The 17,339-nt window shown below is 51.3% G+C and overlaps 1 protein-coding gene across 1 annotated transcript in view; it reads left to right on the plus strand.

The window, feature by feature from the left end:
* Positions 1-17,339, plus strand: part of CACNA1E (calcium voltage-gated channel subunit alpha1 E) — a 92,352-nt gene that overhangs the window by 37,633 nt on the left and 37,380 nt on the right. The window contains exons 8-18 of the mRNA XM_065649168.1: positions 8,635-8,750; positions 9,764-9,817; positions 10,143-10,277; positions 10,577-10,786; positions 12,626-12,738; positions 12,991-13,103; positions 13,216-13,347; positions 13,675-13,747; positions 14,157-14,274; positions 14,586-14,653; positions 16,225-16,322. Of these exons, the coding sequence (XP_065505240.1) occupies positions 8,635-8,750; positions 9,764-9,817; positions 10,143-10,277; positions 10,577-10,786; positions 12,626-12,738; positions 12,991-13,103; positions 13,216-13,347; positions 13,675-13,747; positions 14,157-14,274; positions 14,586-14,653; positions 16,225-16,322 (1,230 nt within the window). The remainder of the gene's footprint in view (positions 1-8,634; positions 8,751-9,763; positions 9,818-10,142; positions 10,278-10,576; positions 10,787-12,625; positions 12,739-12,990; positions 13,104-13,215; positions 13,348-13,674; positions 13,748-14,156; positions 14,275-14,585; positions 14,654-16,224; positions 16,323-17,339) is intronic.

The following is a 17,339-nucleotide window of genomic DNA, read 5'->3' on the forward strand; positions in this document are numbered from 1 at the left end:
TGGTGGTTTCTTTTTTTTTTTTTTTTTTTTTTTTTTTCCTCAGCTGTTTCTCATGTAAAACAACTTGGATCTGTGTGTTCAGGCTGATCTCCAGAGCAGCAGAGCCCCAGTGAGAGCCTTGCTGCCTGGTCCCCGCCGTGTGTGGCACGCGTGGTGCCACAGCAGCAGTAATGCCATCCCAGGAACCAGCACAGCTCACCACTGGTCCTGTCCGAGCCGCTGCAGAGGTTCCCTCTGCTTTGCCCCTCTTGCAAGAAGATGGCTCATGTCTAGCTTGTCGCTGGGAGCAAGAAGATGAAAGAGTGAAGATAAAAAATAAGCCACGCTTGGAGGTATAACGTTGAGGACTCACGTGGAGTTTCTCATACCAGACAGGCTGTGTTTTGACTTTTTTCCACCTCCCTTTCCCCAGCCCCTGCAGAGAAAATCTGCTTTGCAATCGCCCCCCTCCATTCATTGCAGCGTCTGTCCTCCTCTTGAGGGCTGGTAGACTCCTTTTCCCTATCCAGGCTCGTACTTCCAGCCCCTTTGCAGGGTGACAAAGCTGCTACAATCAGCAATGTTCGTGGTCCTCAGCAATCGCTGAGTGGTTGCAGAGTGGCCGGGAATGCTGCCTGCCCTGGGAAACCTGGGTCCTCGGGTCTGCCAAGGAGACCTCTGGAAGCTGATGGCAGAGCAAAAAGTGGAGCATGATGGCAAGAAAAATGAAATCCATCTGCCTTGTACCAAACAAGAGAGTAATTTAAATCCTCCTAATTGCTTCTACTCATCCTAGTGATGTTAAGTCTTTTCTCCATTTAAGTCTTTTCTGCCCCCCACCCCCAGCTCTTGCACTAAGCCTTTGAAAGAAACGACTAATGTTATAATTAAAGGATCAATTTGGCAAGATTTCTTTGTCTTAAGATCTTCTTTCTTTCAGGTTGGGTTAGTTCTGTGTTCCCAGTCTCCGGAGAGTTTTCTTCAGCTCCTTCAGGAGCCTTCTGTACCATCTCTGAAATCTTTTCACTTCACTTAATTTGAATTTTTTTCCCATCCAATTTTGAGGCATAACAAATGATGAACAAAATTAAGTTTTATAGCAATTAATAATAAGGGCGTTGAAGGAACAAGTGTACATTTTCAATGGAAGCAGGGTTTTTTTTTTTTTTGCCGGCTCTACACAAAACTTGGGCCCCATGCGTTTGATCTGGAGCAGGTGGTTTGAAACCAAAAATGCTGGGAAGAGGATTAATGTCTTGGAGGCTGACGGTTTGTGGAGAGGAACATCGCCACAGTGCAGGAAGGCTTGTGGGGAGATCAGGAGGGACAGCAGGATGCCAACAAACATGCCCAAGAAATATTACATGGTAAGCGGGAAAGCTTGGAAGCATCTTTTTTTCTTTAATGGTTGTAGCATCTCAGGAAGTGGCTGGGATGAGATGTAAGGTGTCTGAGCCTGTTGTGTGTTTGGGATTCACTATCTGGAACCGCTTTTGAAGGTAGGTGTAACAGGGACCATCCCCATCATGGGATGCGCCTTGGTCGGGCCACGTTTGGTGAGAAACAGCCCCACTTGTCACTTTATTCTGGGGAAACTCTTGTGTCGTCGACGTGGTATTTGAACGTGAGTGAAGCAAAAGGAGCCTTTGAGATCTTCATCTCTATTCAGCAGCCAGGTGGGCATCCATATTCAACGGGTGGCTCTGCTGTGCTCTGCTGTACCACGTTTCTGCCGAGGTCCTCCAAGCCCTTTGCAAACAAGCTGCCTGACAAGAGACGCGCGTGTCTGCTGTGCCGTGTCCCCCGGGGGTACAGGGAATGACGACTCCTCTTAACAGCCTGTCCCTGACAGGATGAAAAAAAAAAAAAAAATCCACAACAAAGAGATGATTCGGTGACTTTCCCCTTTGATTTCTCTTTGCAAATTATTTGCCAGCGTGTCTCGACTGCTTCAAATCTGCTCTTCTTCGTGCCTCCTTGCAAATCTGCTCTGCGGACTGCCTGTTGTCTGCGGATTGGGGGTGAAAAGGCTTGGTTTTGATCCTCTTGACAGGCACTCAGCGGATGGCTTTTGCTCTCATATTGCTTTTGGATTTTTTTGTTCCAGGTTCTTGTAATTTCTGTCATCCTGGTTAATGACAGCAATCGTGTGGCCGTGGCTGCAGCTCTGTGACTTGGCTTTGGAGGTGTCCAGATCCTCCGTGGCCAACTCCATCCTTGCAAGGGGGTGCTGGGCACCCCTGTTGGGTAGAGAGGATGCCCCGAGTGAATCACATAGTGTTATCAATGCTTTGTACATCGTAGGCGGCTGTTTGTTTGTTTTGCAGCGGTGGAGTGACATACCTAGCAGTTGCATTGTGGGTTTCACACTCGATGATTGGTTCTGAATTCATTGTGTTTGTGTGGTGAAGGCGTCGATTAGAGTGCTTTGGAAGTTCATGGGAAGTTAATGCGATGAAATGTTGAAAATTGGTGATTTTTTTTTTTTTTTTTTCCACACTGTAACTCACCTGCAGCACTGGCCGTGCATCTTTTATCTGCGGATTGCTGTCACTTGCAAAGGGGCGAGTATGAAACCGTTCTCTGCTCACAGAGGATAAAAACTGGAGCATAGAAGGGAAGGGGGGGAGTGGCGTTTTCCCAGCGCTGCAGGAGCCAGTGGGAGTGATTGCGAACAAAGCCCGGGGCTCTTGAAGCAGTGAAGCTGCGCTGCTCATACCAGCCCTGCCTGATAAGAGCGAAATAAAATCCAGAGCTTCTATCTCTGCTTCTTGCTGCTGGGGCTACCAGACCCTCTGGAACGTCTCTGTAGCTTTTTTTGCAGCGTGGGTTGGCCATGCTATTGCTGCCTTTGGTGCAATGTTGCAAACAACAGGCTTGTCTGAGCAATGGGGCCAGAGATGCAAACCCCAGCATTGTTACCCTTAGAAAAATGTTGAAACTGAGAATTTACAACTGGAATGTCAGCGGCTCCCTTCTCCCAGTGGTATTTGTCCTCTTTGTCATTTATTTTTCTCTACGTCAAAACAACAAGCTCTCCAAACCGTTGGCTGCTCTGAGCCCAATCCAAGTGTCATGGAAAACTCGTCTATTTTTTTCAAAGGTCACCGCAGGGTTGAGCTGCACACAAAGCAAGCATCCATGCGTGCTTTTCTCCCTTGGTCATAGAGTACGTGCTTTTCTCCCTTGGTCGTGGAGTACTTCTTCTTGGAGAGCACGCATGAAGTGTGTGGAGAGGGGCTGATCCCACCCTGAGATGCGGAGGCTGGACCAGACACCTGTATCTCTGCTGGGATCCATCGGGGAGGGACAGGCTGTGCAGCAACATGCGGCTGATGCCCAGCCATGGTCGAACCTGCTCTTGGGTGAATGAGATCCTCTTGACTGGAGATAACTGTAGACAAGAAATAAGGATTCCTGGAGAGAAGAGGGGAGGTATTTAGAGTCCTTGATGCTCAGTGGGCTCTGTTCCCCATCAGCAGATGTAAAGTCTGAGTTCTCTTGTGCTTCTCACCGCTTTGAGTCAATTCAGTGTCTCAAATTATTTGAATTCTTGAACTTCATCTTCAAAGCTGCCCAAAGCCTGGATCCGAGAGACCCCATAACACAACTGGCCACTGGTGACCCTGTCCCTGCTGCTTTGGGCCCTACGTGGAGCCACAACAGCCCACATCTCTTTGAGGGACCGGCTTCTAAAAGGAGCTCTTCAGTGCTGGGAGACTTGACTTTATTTCTGGTGGCTCCTCGTCTGGAGCCTCTCTGGCCTCTCCCCACTCATGCAGACAGTTTCCCATTTGGGCTGCCTTCTCCCTGTGCCTTCATGTTCTCATCGCCTTTCCCTGCTGCCTCTATTTTTGTTCACTTCTCCTCTTAGCGTGGGGTGTCAACGCAAACAAGCATGATGAGGTCTTTCTGAATTGTTCATGCTGCTTGGTATCAATCCTCTCTAATAGAAGGCCCTTTCGGACCCAGTAGAAGTGACAAACATCAGTGAGTAACTATAATAAAATCTGATTTAAATCTCAAGCTTTCTCCAAGTTAGAAGGTAACCATCAGCATCTAGCCCTTCTTAAATGGGACAGTGATGTAATGGGTAATCTCGGGGCTGGTATCTCCTAGCTCCTTCCCGTTCTACCATTTGATGTCACCAACAGCTTGTCAGCTCTTCATTCCCCAACTCGTGTGTCTGCCAGCACTCTATAAATGTGCCGCTTTAGCATCGTCAGCTGTATGCTCCGGTTCTTGCTGCAGCTTCCTCGTAACGCGGCGAACGCGTAACTGTCGCCAAAGTACGCAGAGATGCTCAAAAGCTAACGGTCACCACCAAAAGGGAACACAAGAAATAGAACGTTTCTCTTTTCCTTTTTAAATTTTTTTCTTTTCAACAGTTAGTGCTTCATGGGAAGACTTTCTTGAGACAGCGCAGCTTTTTAAGGAATCTTAGAATAGTGTGGGTTGGGAGGGACCTTCAAAGCTTACCCAGTACAACCCCCTGCCACGAGCAGGGACATCAACGGCCAGATCAGGTTGCTCAGAGCCCCGTCCAGCCTGGCCTTGAATCTTCCTTGACTAACTCTGGCAATTTGAGTGAACTTAAATCAAGCAATTACCCTCACCCAAAAAACTCGTGGCCTCCCTCAAAGCAGACCTATGAAGCACATCTTCCCGCTGCGGAGGTTTTTGTACCTTTTGGACACCTTTGCTGTCGGTTCAGTGCACTAATCCCAGTTCTGCTGTGCTTGCTTGCTGCCAGCAGTTGAGGATGAAGCACCAGGTTACAGACTGCACAGTGAGTTCCGCACACACTTACTTTAGTTCCTTTACACCTCTTGGGTAAATACCATCTGATCCCCCTGGTTTGCAACTGTCTGATCTGTGTTTTCCAAACCGTCTGTTGGCAGTTCTGTCCCGTAACCTTCTCTGACACGCTCCTGGAGCTGAGGGTGTTTTTTCCTCAAATTGTGGTGCTCAACCCTGAAGCAGAGCCATGCGCTGAGACCTCGTGGGTGTTGAGGAGAGCAGCAATATTACCTGATGGCTTGCAGATGGTGTTCCTTGTTATACATCCCATTATATATGTGTTTTTTTTTTTTCACGGTGGCACAATGCTGCTGCCTCATCCTCAGCGTGTAATCTGCTCTTTCCACCTCATCCTTTTCTGCTGCCTTGTATTGTTTTAAGACCCGTTTGGTAACTGGTTTGTTAGAGGTGTCTTTAACGGTGGCAAAAGGCAACGAATTCATGGGTTTGAAGATGTTTGGCTTGTTGTTTCAAAGCATGGAAGCCACAGTATTGATGTGACCAGTGCTGTGTTCCTGCTCTGGACGCAAGCTCCAAAAGAGAAAAGTAGGTTGCCGTGATTTTTTTTTTTTTTCCTTAACTGGTTGTTGGTTGTCTTGTGGTTGGATTTTTTTTTTTAATCCATTTTTGTTCTGTTTTTTTCAAAAAGGGGGCCCATTTTCAGTCTGGATGCTTCCACACGGGTTCTTCCCCCATTAAAACCAGACCTGGGCTCTCCAGTCATTTGAGCGCGGAGCACAACGGTGTAGTAAAAGCATCGCTGCCCTGGTGTGAGCAAGGGTACAGAGGCCCGGGGAGGAAGGTGACCAAGCGCAGTGGTGTCTCCAAGGTCTCTTGCCTGGAGCAGAGATGCTCTCGGGCCACATGAGGGGAATACCAAGGCTGTAGAGGACAATTATCAGGCAGAGGAGGAGCAAACCATCTATGCTTCAGCCACCTCAGCAGGCTGGGCAAGGCAAAATTGGGCCATTCCTGGGGATGTAACCCAAACACGTTGGGGAGCAGAGCCCTTCGATGGGCGCCCGGCTCTCTGGGTGACGAGATGCCACCCTGCCTGTGACTTGGAGCCTTCCCAGGCAGCTGTCAGTCACCACGGCCGGCCCTGTTCTCGCACACATACAGTATTATCTCTACCCGCTGCTGCAAATTGGCTCTGAGCAATCCTTGATCTGTCAGCATCGCCTACCCACTCTCAGATGTCACCAGCCCCCGCTGCTGCCCTGCTCAGTAACGTGTCTTTCTGAAATGTAATAATTCATTAAATTGAGCTTAACTTTTTTTTTTTCCCCCCCTCCCCTCTCTGCCACCCCTTCTTCCTTCTAATGGACAAAAGCAATTAAGGTCCATTAGGGATCAAGCGTGTGGGAAGTGTCTCCCTCGGAGACGCTGCGGCGGCTGCACGGACCTTGTCCCTGGCACCAGCTTCTTGCAAATTAGGGCTCCGTGAGCGAATGGTTGGGGAGGAGCAAATGGTACAAGTGGGAGAGGCACTGGAAAAGATGCTTCCATTCCTTCCTCTGGGAAAAGGGGATTTGAAGCTCAGCTAGTCCTTCTGGTTGGGTTTCATCGTGGACACATGATGGTGGCTTCTCTTGCCATGCAGCAAAAGGAGACACCAGCCTCAGCACAGGAGGAGCTGGAAGAGGTAGGGATGGGCAAGCAGGAGGTGGCAGAGAGGGGCCAGATTCCCAGCTGGTGTAAAGCAGGGGAAGCCTCCCAGGTGTTTCTGGACACAGAATATACCTGTAAGGTCCGGCTGGCAAAAGTTCAGCCGAGGTGCTGGCTGGCGGGGGGTTATGGCCCATGGGGCAGAGGTTCAGCGCATGGGAGGACCAGTGGACCAAGCCAGAGGGAGAGAAGCAAACAGCATCTTCTTGTTTCTTGACACCTCAAATTTGCTAACAAATTTGGTTGGTGAGAGATGATGGCACAGCCAGAATCATGCTGCCCTTCCTCCAGTGAGGGACAAGGAGGGTTTTTGCATGACATGCCTCAAACTGAGCGTGCATTTTGCCCTTGGCTGTGGGAGGTCCTTCCTTCTCCCCTCACTTCCCTCCTCGTCTCCTCCCGCCCTCCTTCCCTCCACTTTGGCTGCTTTTCTCTTCCTTGCCTTTTGTTCTCTCCCCCTTCTCGGCCCTAGGAAGAAAGTCTCATTTCAGTCTGAAAGCCAGCAATGGAGGGGGAGAGTCATTTGATGCTTAATGCCAGGGCAGCAGGAAACTTCACCTTCCTGGGGTCGAATTAAAAAACGCTTGAATTGTCTGGGGATCTTAAACAAGAGATGCAGGGAACATTCAGGGCTTTTCACACAAACACACACACACACATGCAAAAGCCCACACAGCATTAAGGGTGTAATAGCTCAGCTGGGGTAATGCACTTGAACTCTCTCTGCAGCAGACAGACCAATCCTTTCAGTTCTTTTGAATTTTTTTTTTATTTTATTTTTTTGAGGGTGGAGATTGCTGCTGGTCTCTGGGGAGAGAGACGTTTTGTCTTGCAGAGAGAATGATGCCATTTGTTCTTTGCAATCATGCTTCCCTCGGAGCAGCCTGGGACTGGGAGGTGGCTGAGGGCAGGGTTCCTCTGTGCAGCCAGGACAGCCAACAGATTGCACTTCCCTGATGGTGTTGCAAGGAAGGAAGGGCGTGCTGGGGGGATATCTGGTGTGAGGGATGCTCCCTGTGTGCAACTGTGATCATCAGTAGAGGTGTAACATGTGGGTTGAGATGTCCCAGCTATGTGGTGCATGCGAGCATGAGGTATGGGACCTCCTAGAAGGTCCGGCCGTGTCATCTCACGTATAACCCCTGGTGTGGGTGGGAGGTTACCACCCCAGGGATTGCCACCCCTGTGCTTCCTGCCAGATATTTCAATTTCTCTGTGTGCGATGGCCTTTGCATACATACTTAGGGCTGCGAGTGCTTTTTTGTACATGGTGGTTGAAAACTTCAGAAGGGCAGCCTGCACAGGCCTTCTGCATGTGGCTATGAGCCTGTGTAATCCAGAATGCAGACCATGCTTAACAGTGCAGTCTTGTGTTTTAACTGCACGTGAGAAGGTGTATATAGCCTTTGCTGCATATGGGTGTCTTTGCACAGCTCTGGGCTGGGCTATAGGTGAAATCATACATCTTATGTACCCTGGAGTGTGTTTATGATTGTGCTGAGGAGTGCACGTGAGCACGTGGATGCTACCACATCCATGCACCATGAGCAGCAGGCACAGTGTTCGCTCTGGCCAGCATTGCTCAGCATTTGATGTGCTCTTGGCTGCCCAGAGCCCATGTGGCACTGCCTACCTGATGCCGTGCCAAGCTGTTGTCCTTCTCTGGACTGGTCACAGTGCCTGGACAGTTCATGTGAGACACTGAAGTCCAGAGAAGTGCAACAGGGTTGTCCAAGGAGAGACTGGAAAGAGAAAGGATTCAGAGGAAGAGGTGGTGAAGGCAGGGTACAGGACTTGCCCTCCTCCATCTCTTTGCTGCTTCCTCACGGTGCCCAGTTTTTATTCCTCGAAGGGGCACGGAGGAGCTGAGCTGGTTGTGGAGTCGGGTGGCACTGGGAGCACCCTCCACGAACGGCAGCAGCTCCCAGCTGGGACATGCGGGGTCGAGCGACTGAGCAGGGGCTTTGCTCATGTGCATCTGCACTTTTTCTCCTGCAAAGAAGCCTCTTGTCCTCTGATTGTGCACCCAACCCCTGGCCATGCATCTCCCCAACATACTCCAGCAGCCCTTGGCTTGTGCTCACCCTCGGTCCCTGCCTCCCCTCCCAGCCCTGTGGTGCCCCCAGCCCCCCGTGCATCCCTTTGCCCCTGGCCACACTCTCTCTGTCCCCCTCTGTCCTTCCCCAGGGAGTTTGCCAAAGAGCGGGAGCGAGTGGAGAACCGCCGAGCCTTCATGAAGCTGCGGCGCCAGCAGCAGATCGAGCGGGAGCTCAACGGCTACCGGGCCTGGATAGACAAAGCAGGTAAGGGCTGGTGGGACGGGGGGCGGTGAGGACCACAGGTCACGCAAAGTGGTGGGGATGGGAAAGGATCCCTGGGCATCATCATCCAGTGCAGCTCCAGAGTTGTCCAGGTGCTCACATGGCGGTGTTGGGTGAAAGGGTGAGCTTGGCCCAAGATGCTCCAGCAACTCTCTGGCCAGGCTGAGACCAAGGACGTTGCCAACAGCTGATGAAACCTCACGTTCTGTGGCATGAAACGGTCACATCTTGAACACGAGGCATATTATGTCTCCAGGGAAGGCTGTGAGCATCACTGCTGGAAGCTTTGTGCTGCTGTAGTTTCCTTTCTCTTCAGTCTCCTGCAGTGATGAGCAGGGGAAAAGCAGTAGAAAGTAGTAGTAGAAAGGTGGTTTTCAAACTCAACCCGCTTCTGGAGCAGTCTGGAGGGGATGCACTCACTGGTTCCCAGCTTGGGGCTCCCACCTGGAGCTGGGCGAGAGCTGGGGATGATGGAGGTTTCTGGGCTTCCTGCTGATACCCAGCTAGGCATGACAGCCCATGGGTGCTGGTCCCCAAACTGCTACAGCCCTTGTCCTTGCTTGCCACTTGTGGGGATCAGTTCAGCGCACTCAGCTCTGGGAAGGGGAAGTTTACACTTTCATCTGGCATTCAGACTTGAAAAAGGATGGTAACTTGAAAAAAAGCCTGAGCCTCAGACCTCAGCTTTGGTCCTAGGTTGGGATGTTGAGCCCAAGACCTGTCTACAATGTTCAGCTTCTTTAGTGGAGTTATTTACAGGGGAGGAAAAAAGATTGATTACAAGTAATTTTTCTTTCTTGTGCAATGTGTGGTAGCTGCCACTTGCCACCCTTCAGAATTTGCCTTTGGACACATAAGCAATACTTGACAAGAGTTTGCAACATAGAGCAACCACCTCCAGGCTGGGCAAAGTGCTTGGGTACAAGGCAGTGAGGTCTGCTGTGCTCAGCCAAGGGTGTCTTGTCTCCTGATGCTGAACTCTGTGTTTTGCGTAGAGGAAGTCATGCTGGCCGAAGAGAACAAAAATTCTGGGACCTCAGCCTTAGAAGGTAAGACAAGCAAAGCCCTGCCTAAACACCTGCCTGCCCTTCCTTCTGCCTGCCTGCAGCTGGAGGTGGAAACTCTCTAGCTGTGATGAGAGGATGGAGATTCAGGGGTGCCCCGGTGGGGTCTGTGGGATGTGGGGAGGTGGATTGACAGCATAACCCCTAAGAGACCATGTAGGCCAGGAGATGTCTGGTCCCACACAAGAGATAGCTCTGGACTAAGGTCACCTGGGTTACTCTAGCCAAGTAGTGATCACCAGGTCATGGTCCAATGGGGTGGCTACTGGCAGAGTTGGGCCACCAACACCCCTTCCTCTTCCCTTGCCAGTGCTCAGGCGAGCCACCATCAAGAGGAACCGGACGGATGCCATGAACCGCGACTCGAGCGACGAGCACTGCGTTGATATCTCCTCCGTGGGCGAGCGGAGGCTGGCACAGAGAAGACCTCTTCATCCAACCTTGGGTTAGTGCAGTTTGGAGCTTTCCTCCCCGAAACCTCTGCAAGCTTGAGTTGTGAGGGTTGCACCTATCGCGTGGAGATTGTCACAGCTCAGCCATCTCTGCTAGTTTGGCAGCAAAGGGGGCAAACCACCTGCTGCCGCCTGTACCATTTAAAAACTGTGCGGTTAAGTCATCTCCCAGGAGATCAGTGTCTATGAGCTACATGTCCTGTCTCATGTTGTGGAGAAGGCTGGAGCACCCAAGGCCTTCTCTCACTGTGGCTGGAACACCCAGCTCCTCCTTCCCTCTCTTTTCCCTTAGGTAACCCCATGAGTCACTCTGGTCTCAAAGGTGCCAGAGTGGATGGTGCCTCCTACTTACGGCACAAGGAGCGACTCCTGCGCATCTCCGTTCGCCACATGGTGAAATCACAGGTCTTCTACTGGATCGTCTTGAGCTTGGTGGCTCTCAACACTGCCTGTGTGGCCATCGTCCATCACAACCAGCCAGCCTGGCTCACACATTTCCTCTGTGAGTTCCTGGACTTTGTGTAGGTGTGAGAGCACTGCGTGGGCAGGCAAAGCCTCCTGCAACCTTCTTATCTCCAGCAGCTGGAGGTTGCAGCACGCCCTTGCTCCTTACCCCTGGGCACGTGGGGATGAATTCCACCAGAGTCATGCTGGTATGGACCTGGGTGGGGAATAGCCTGAACTATGTTCACTATTGATAACTCGTCTGCTCTGGTGAGACCCCACCTGGAGTATTGTGTCCAGCTCTGGAGCTCTCAGCACAGGACAGACATGGACCTGTTGGAGAGGGTCCAGAGGAGGCCACAAAAATGATCCAAGGCTGGAGCAGCTCTGCTGGGAGGACAGGCTGAGAGAGTTGGGGTGTTCAGCCTGGAGAAGAGAAGGCTCTGGGGAAACCTTGTTGCGACCTTTCCGTACTTAAGAGGGGCCGATAAGAAAGATGGGGACAGACTTTTTAGCAGGGCCTGTTGTGGTAGGACAAGGGGTGATGGTTTTAAACTAAAGGAGTGGAGATTCAGATTAGGGACACATGAGGGTGGTGAAACACTGTCCCAGGTTGCCCAGAGAGGTGGTGGATGCCCCATCCCTGGAGACATCCCAGGCCAGGCTGAACGGGGCTCTGAGCAACCTGAGCTGGTGCAGATGTCCCCGCTCATGGCAGGGGATTGGGCTACATGAGCTTTGAAGGTCCCTTCCCACCTAAACTATTCTGTGATTCTATTCTATGATTGATAACAAAGGACCATGTACAGCCATTTAATTCAGCCCTGTGGCCACTGATGGCTGTCTCAGCCCTATGAACAAAAGTGGAGGAGTTTTACTGGCCTCATGCCCTTCAGGTCCAATGTGTTCGTCAAGAGAGAAAAACAGACTGCAGGTCTCGGGTTTATCTTGAAATTGTGAACAGTAGTGACGGAAGGCTTGCTGGGGATCTATCTTTGAATGCCCACAAGCAATAGTTGGAAAGGTGTGAGTTTGCAGGGATGGAGCTGGTCATGGGAGAACTTCCTGGTTAAAGTTTTGGTGCAGAGCATGACGTGGAGGCCCCAAGCTTGAAACCAGCTATTGGAGCATCCCCCAGCCCCTGTGGTCAGGTCTTGGAGGCAGTACATGCATATCTGTTCTAGCTTGGTGCTAACAGTGTAGTCAACCCTGTGGCAGCCATGTGTTCCTCCTGAGCTGCTGCAGTAGGGACAGCGCTGTTCTCTCAGCTGTGTTATTCTTACTCACCTTGAAAATGTCCCTATCAAGCAGCAGGACTGTCCAAATTTGTATTAGCATGCTCAGACTTGCTGGGATCCCAACGTGCCATGGTGTGATACAGCAGCTGGTCATGGTGAGAAGCATCTTTTGGAAAAGGTGGAGAGCCAGACTCTTGCCTGCTAATGTTCATGAAATAGCTGGAGAAGCTTTTCACTGCCTCTTGACTGTTCTGCTCAGTTACCTTGGCCAAGTTCCAGTCATGCAATGATTTAAATCCAGGTTGCTAATATTCCCCTACAGTGTTGTGTGGTTAATGTCTTTGCAGATGCCCCAGTCACCATTGTGTAATAGTAAAGAGCTGCTATGCTCCATGTTAGCCATCTCTTGTCTTCTCAAACCCCCGGGACACTGGTGCACCTACCCCGAATGATTAACTTGTGGCCTTGGTGCTCTGTTATATATAATTGAGGTCCTTGCAGACAAGCTTCACCCCATACCCTGGCCTGAGAGAGCTGGGGGAACCAGTGTCATCCTTGACTTGTCCCATCTCTGCAATGTGCTATGTAGGTGGGTTCATGCAGGATGCTCCTCACAGTTTGGTGTCCCAAGGGTAGTGTGTCTGGGTTTTCTCTTTCAGACTATGCAGAGTTCCTGTTTCTTGGGCTCTTCCTCCTGGAGATGTCCTTAAAGATGTACGGGATGGGGCCACGCCTTTACTTCCATTCTTCCTTCAACTGCTTTGACTGTGGGGTAAGTGGCCATGGAGATGCTGCAGGTGTATGGGGAGAAGTTTGGCAGGTGTCTGCCAAAGGAACCAAGGGGGAGAAGAATGGGATGGTCCTTGCAGTGGGCAAGGGAACCCTTTCTGCTGGGACCTCCTGCCTATGCTGGACTGAGACACCTGGTCTTGGCCAGGGTGGTGGGTGCCTCCTCATCTTCAGGCACATGAAGGTTTCCTTGCAACAGCCCATCCTTTGCCTCATGGCTGTGTCTGCTTCTCAGGTCACAGTGGGAAGCATCTTCGAAGTGGTTTGGGCTATCTTCAGGCCAGGAACCTCTTTTGGGATCAGTGTCCTACGAGCCCTTCGTCTACTACGAATATTTAAAATAACCAAGTATGTACCAACCACCCATTATTGTCACCCTACATCTCAGACTGTGGCTGCAGCCCAGATCCTGTCGCTGCAGCATCTCTGCGAAGGCTCCAGCACTGGTTCTGTTTTCCAGGTACTGGGCATCCCTGAGGAATTTGGTGGTCTCACTGATGAGCTCCATGAAGTCTATTATCAGCCTGCTTTTCCTCCTCTTCCTATTCATTGTAGTCTTTGCCTTGCTGGGAATGCAGCTGTTTGGAGGCAGGTAGGTTGTTTTAAGTCTGTGGAAAAGGAATTTCTTGGCGTTAAAGCCCTCTTAGGTGTCTTGAAGACCGTAGCCTTGCCCCTCAGGCTGCTGCTAACAGTGGTCCCCCTCCCAGACAAAAGACCCTGCTCAGGCAGGTGTCTCTGGGCTGTGTGGGTCATTTTGGCCAGGAGACCTTTTTGGTTCTGGCACCAAATGCTCAGGAGTCGTCCTTCCTTAGAGGGGGGAAAGGCCCTCCTAAGCACAAGAGAGCTGATAGCAGAGTAATCAGGGGTTTGGTGACCTTGGTACTCCAGCCCATTTGTGTCCTCCCGGTTCCATTTCCAGGTTTAACTTCATCGATGGGACGCCGTCGGCCAACTTCGACACTTTCCCTGCAGCCATCATGACAGTGTTCCAGGTAGGAGCTGGACCGCAAGGGGACATGACCACAGGGACTTGGGACTCTCTGCTCCTTGGCCACTGGCTGGAAGGGGCTCCTTAAAGCAAACAGGTTCCCCTCCATCAGCTGTTACGATATAAATCACTTCCTCCCTCTCCTGCTGCATAACAAAGCAGGTGGCGAGAGATGGAAACTCTTCCACCTCTGTTACGCAAGGTGGAAGAGTTTCAAAACTCTTCTGAGGAGAACTAAATCCTCAGCGGTGTCCAACATCATCTCCCTCAAGCGCTGCAGCTGCAGAACTGGGTCATCTGCTGCACAGGGTCTCTGTTCTCGGCTCCTGCGTGTTGTTGGGACAGATTTGAGGGGGCTGTCCAGGGGAGGAGAAGGTGCAGGTGACAGAGCTGCTGGCTTGCTTTTCCTGCAGATCCTGACGGGTGAGGACTGGAACGAGGTGATGTACAATGGCATCCGCTCCCAGGGAGGTGTTCGCTCGGGCATGTGGTCCTCCATCTATTTCATCATCCTCACCTTGTTTGGAAACTGTATCCACCTGGCTGGCGTGCTTTTAGTGGAGACAACCCCGGCTCATCTAAGTCTCTGAGGGCACCCTCCTCCCCACCCACCGTTCCTCCCTCCTCTCCCGGTTGAGGGAGTCCCATCAGGAATATCCCAAATGCAGGGAAGGAGCTACCTGGAGGTGCATTTAGGGCTGTATGCATGGGATGGGTGAGGAGTTTGCCCCTTTGGCTGCTCCTCACTGAGCGGATGAGGAGCCACCAGGGCCACCCTCCCTTGGTGGCTGCAGACACCTATGTCCTTAACATGTGCCTTGTGCATCCTTAGCAGCTCACAGATACTCTGCTGAATGTGTTCTTGGCCATTGCGGTGGACAACCTGGCCAACGCTCAGGAGCTCACCAAGGTACGTTCCTGTTGCTTCTTTTTCTTCTCTTGCTAGTGCGAAGAGCGAGAAGGAGGGAGCCAGCAGAAAAGACACCAGGGCTCTGCCTGTGACTGTCCTCACTCCAGAGCCAGGGCCACCATGTCCTTTAGCTCAGCCTGCTTTGGAAAGACATCAGGTCAAATTGCAAGGAGAGGCTCTTCCCCCAGGAGGGTACATGGGGTGCTCCCCTCAAACACAAGCCCATATCACTGGGCAAAGCCAGTTAGGCTTTGATTTAGGACAGTGCTTAAACCTGCTGGTCTCATGTCTTTCAAGGAACACCCACACTTCCCATCAAGTGTGGCTTAACTATTTCTCCATTTAAGCTCTCCAGTTCCGTTTTCCTCCAGTCAGATCGAGATAACCCTCATCTATCTGACGGGGTCTCATGTGGGGATGGTTATTTGCCCAAGTACTCTGGAGATGCGGAGCGGGAAGCACTTTCCACTGGTGTCTGTATTTATTCCCCATCTGCCCGCAGGGCAGTGGATGTGATTTAGGATGCAATTTAGGGTGGTGCTTGAGAAGGTTATTTGGCTTAGCTTATTTTAAGACCATGTTGGGAAATATTCAGGGAATGCTAAAATGTTGGAGCACCGTCTGGATAACGGTCCATAAGCGAGAGCTGCGAGGGTTGTTGCTGCTCCTCGGAGGGGATCAGCCATCCCACAGTGCCAGTTTTTTTTTTTTCAGAGCCCTTGCCTATTACTCAGGTCCTTGGGGTTTACTGAGAGGCTTCCACGCTGGTGTAAATCTGACCCCTTAGTAGTAATCGAAATGGGGCACGATGCTGGTTTGCCTGAGGGGTACGTCTGCTGGGGTGAGAGGGGTGGCAGAGCCCCACGCTGTACCCATGGCATCAATTAAGGGAGCGCTGAGTTTCTGAAAAGGCTCAATATGTGCTAATGACTCCTAATGACATTTTTTTGCACCGGAGACACATCCGTACTCATTAAAGCCATACAGTCTCTGCTGGAGTGGTTCATGGCTGCCTTCTCTCCCACTCCGTCGGGGGGATGCCGGTCTCGCCCTTGTGGCTGTGAAGAAGGGAGGGCTGAGCTGGTCTGTGCCGTCTGGGGCTGTTCTAGCCTGCACAGCCCAGCTCTTGCCTGGAGTGGGCTGGGTTCACTTATTTAAGTAGCGCTGACGCCTTCAGTAAGATCTGGCAAAGCGGGGAAGTTGTGTCCCCATAGCACAAGGAATATAAAGTCTGTCTCTGGAAATGCAGGTCTCCTTTTCTCCTGCATGCATTAGCATCCAAGGTACCTCCCTGCATCCCTCCCTGCCCTTCAGGCTAGACATAAGGAAGAAATTTTTGACGCTTGAGGGTGGTGAAACACTGGCCCAGGTTGCCCAGAGAGGTGGCGGATGCCCCATCCCTGGAGACATCCCAGGCCAGGCTGGACGGGGCTCTGAGCAACCTGAGCTGGTGCAGATGTCCCTGCTTTGGAGGTGCCTTCCAACCCAAACCCTTCTGTGATTCTATGATGGCTGCACCTTCTCTTGAAACCCCTATGTTCCACTAAGCAGCTCCTGTCTTTCCTCCGCAGGATGAGCAGGAGGAAGAGGAGGCCTTTAACCAGAAGCATGCCCTTCAGAAAGCCAAAGAAGTCAGCCCTATGTCTGCCCCAAACATGCCTGCTATCGAGTGAGTGACCCCCTCAACAACAGTGTCCCCAAAGCTCCGTGGGGCTTCTCAGCAGGGTGGTCATGGAGTTGCTGCAAGAAAAGGGGTCCCCACGTGGGGTGATGCTCTCTCTGGGTGTCTGCTGAGGATGGATGGAGATCCAGCAGTGTGCTCCCCATGATCACCAGTGCCTTGGAGAGGGGTTGGAGGGGGGATCATTTCACATGGACTTGCCCTCCCCTGCCCCAAGTGGCAGCCTCAGGGCTTGGGTGTGGCAGAAATCTGCTAAAAGAGGCTTTCTGCCCCAAATATACAGCTCTAACACTCAGGGCTGCTGCTAGGGGTGGGGAAGGAGGCTGGGGAGGAGGAAGGTATCTCAGTTTTCTCTTGAGGAGGGGAGATATTTGTTCCCCGGGGCCGTTTCTTTGTGGCAGACCTGCAGGGAGAAGTGACACTTCTGCTCCCAAATCTCCCCCGGGCTCCTTCCCTGGCAGCGAATACGGTTATGAGAGCTGGAGCAGGTTTGCGAAGCCTCATTTGATTATACAGAAATTTGATTTGGGCAAGAAAAAAAGGCCCCAAACCACGTAAACCCCCAGCATGGTGTTAAGGAGCCTCGTCTCTGCATTTCAGCAGAAGAAAATTCTGTTTTTTCCTTTCTAGGTGCCTTTTTTTTCCCCCTTTATCTTGCAGTGTCATATGGTCTAAATCACATAAAACTTTCAAAGTCAACATTGGAACGAGGTGTTTTGATTTGTTTCCCAAAACAGTACATTTCAGTATGGCTGAAAGGATTTTTTTTTTTTTTTTTTTTTTTTTATAGAATCCCTTCCCAGGGAATTTTAAGTTTCGTTATGCTTTGAAACCCAGCCAAGCTTGTACATGGCAGAATCTCTTGCAGGTTTACTGAGAGAAACCACTGTCTTCAGGCGAGCTGTCATCCAAGGGGGTCGGAGGCAATGGTGGGATGTGATGGTCCCCCTGCCTGCATGTGGTTTTAGGGTTAAACCCTGTGGTTTTAGGGGCAGCAGGAGCTGG

The sequence above is a fragment of the Caloenas nicobarica genome, chromosome 20 (assembly GCF_036013445.1).
Source record: "Caloenas nicobarica isolate bCalNic1 chromosome 20, bCalNic1.hap1, whole genome shotgun sequence".
Lineage (NCBI taxonomy): Eukaryota > Metazoa > Chordata > Aves > Columbiformes > Columbidae > Caloenas > Caloenas nicobarica.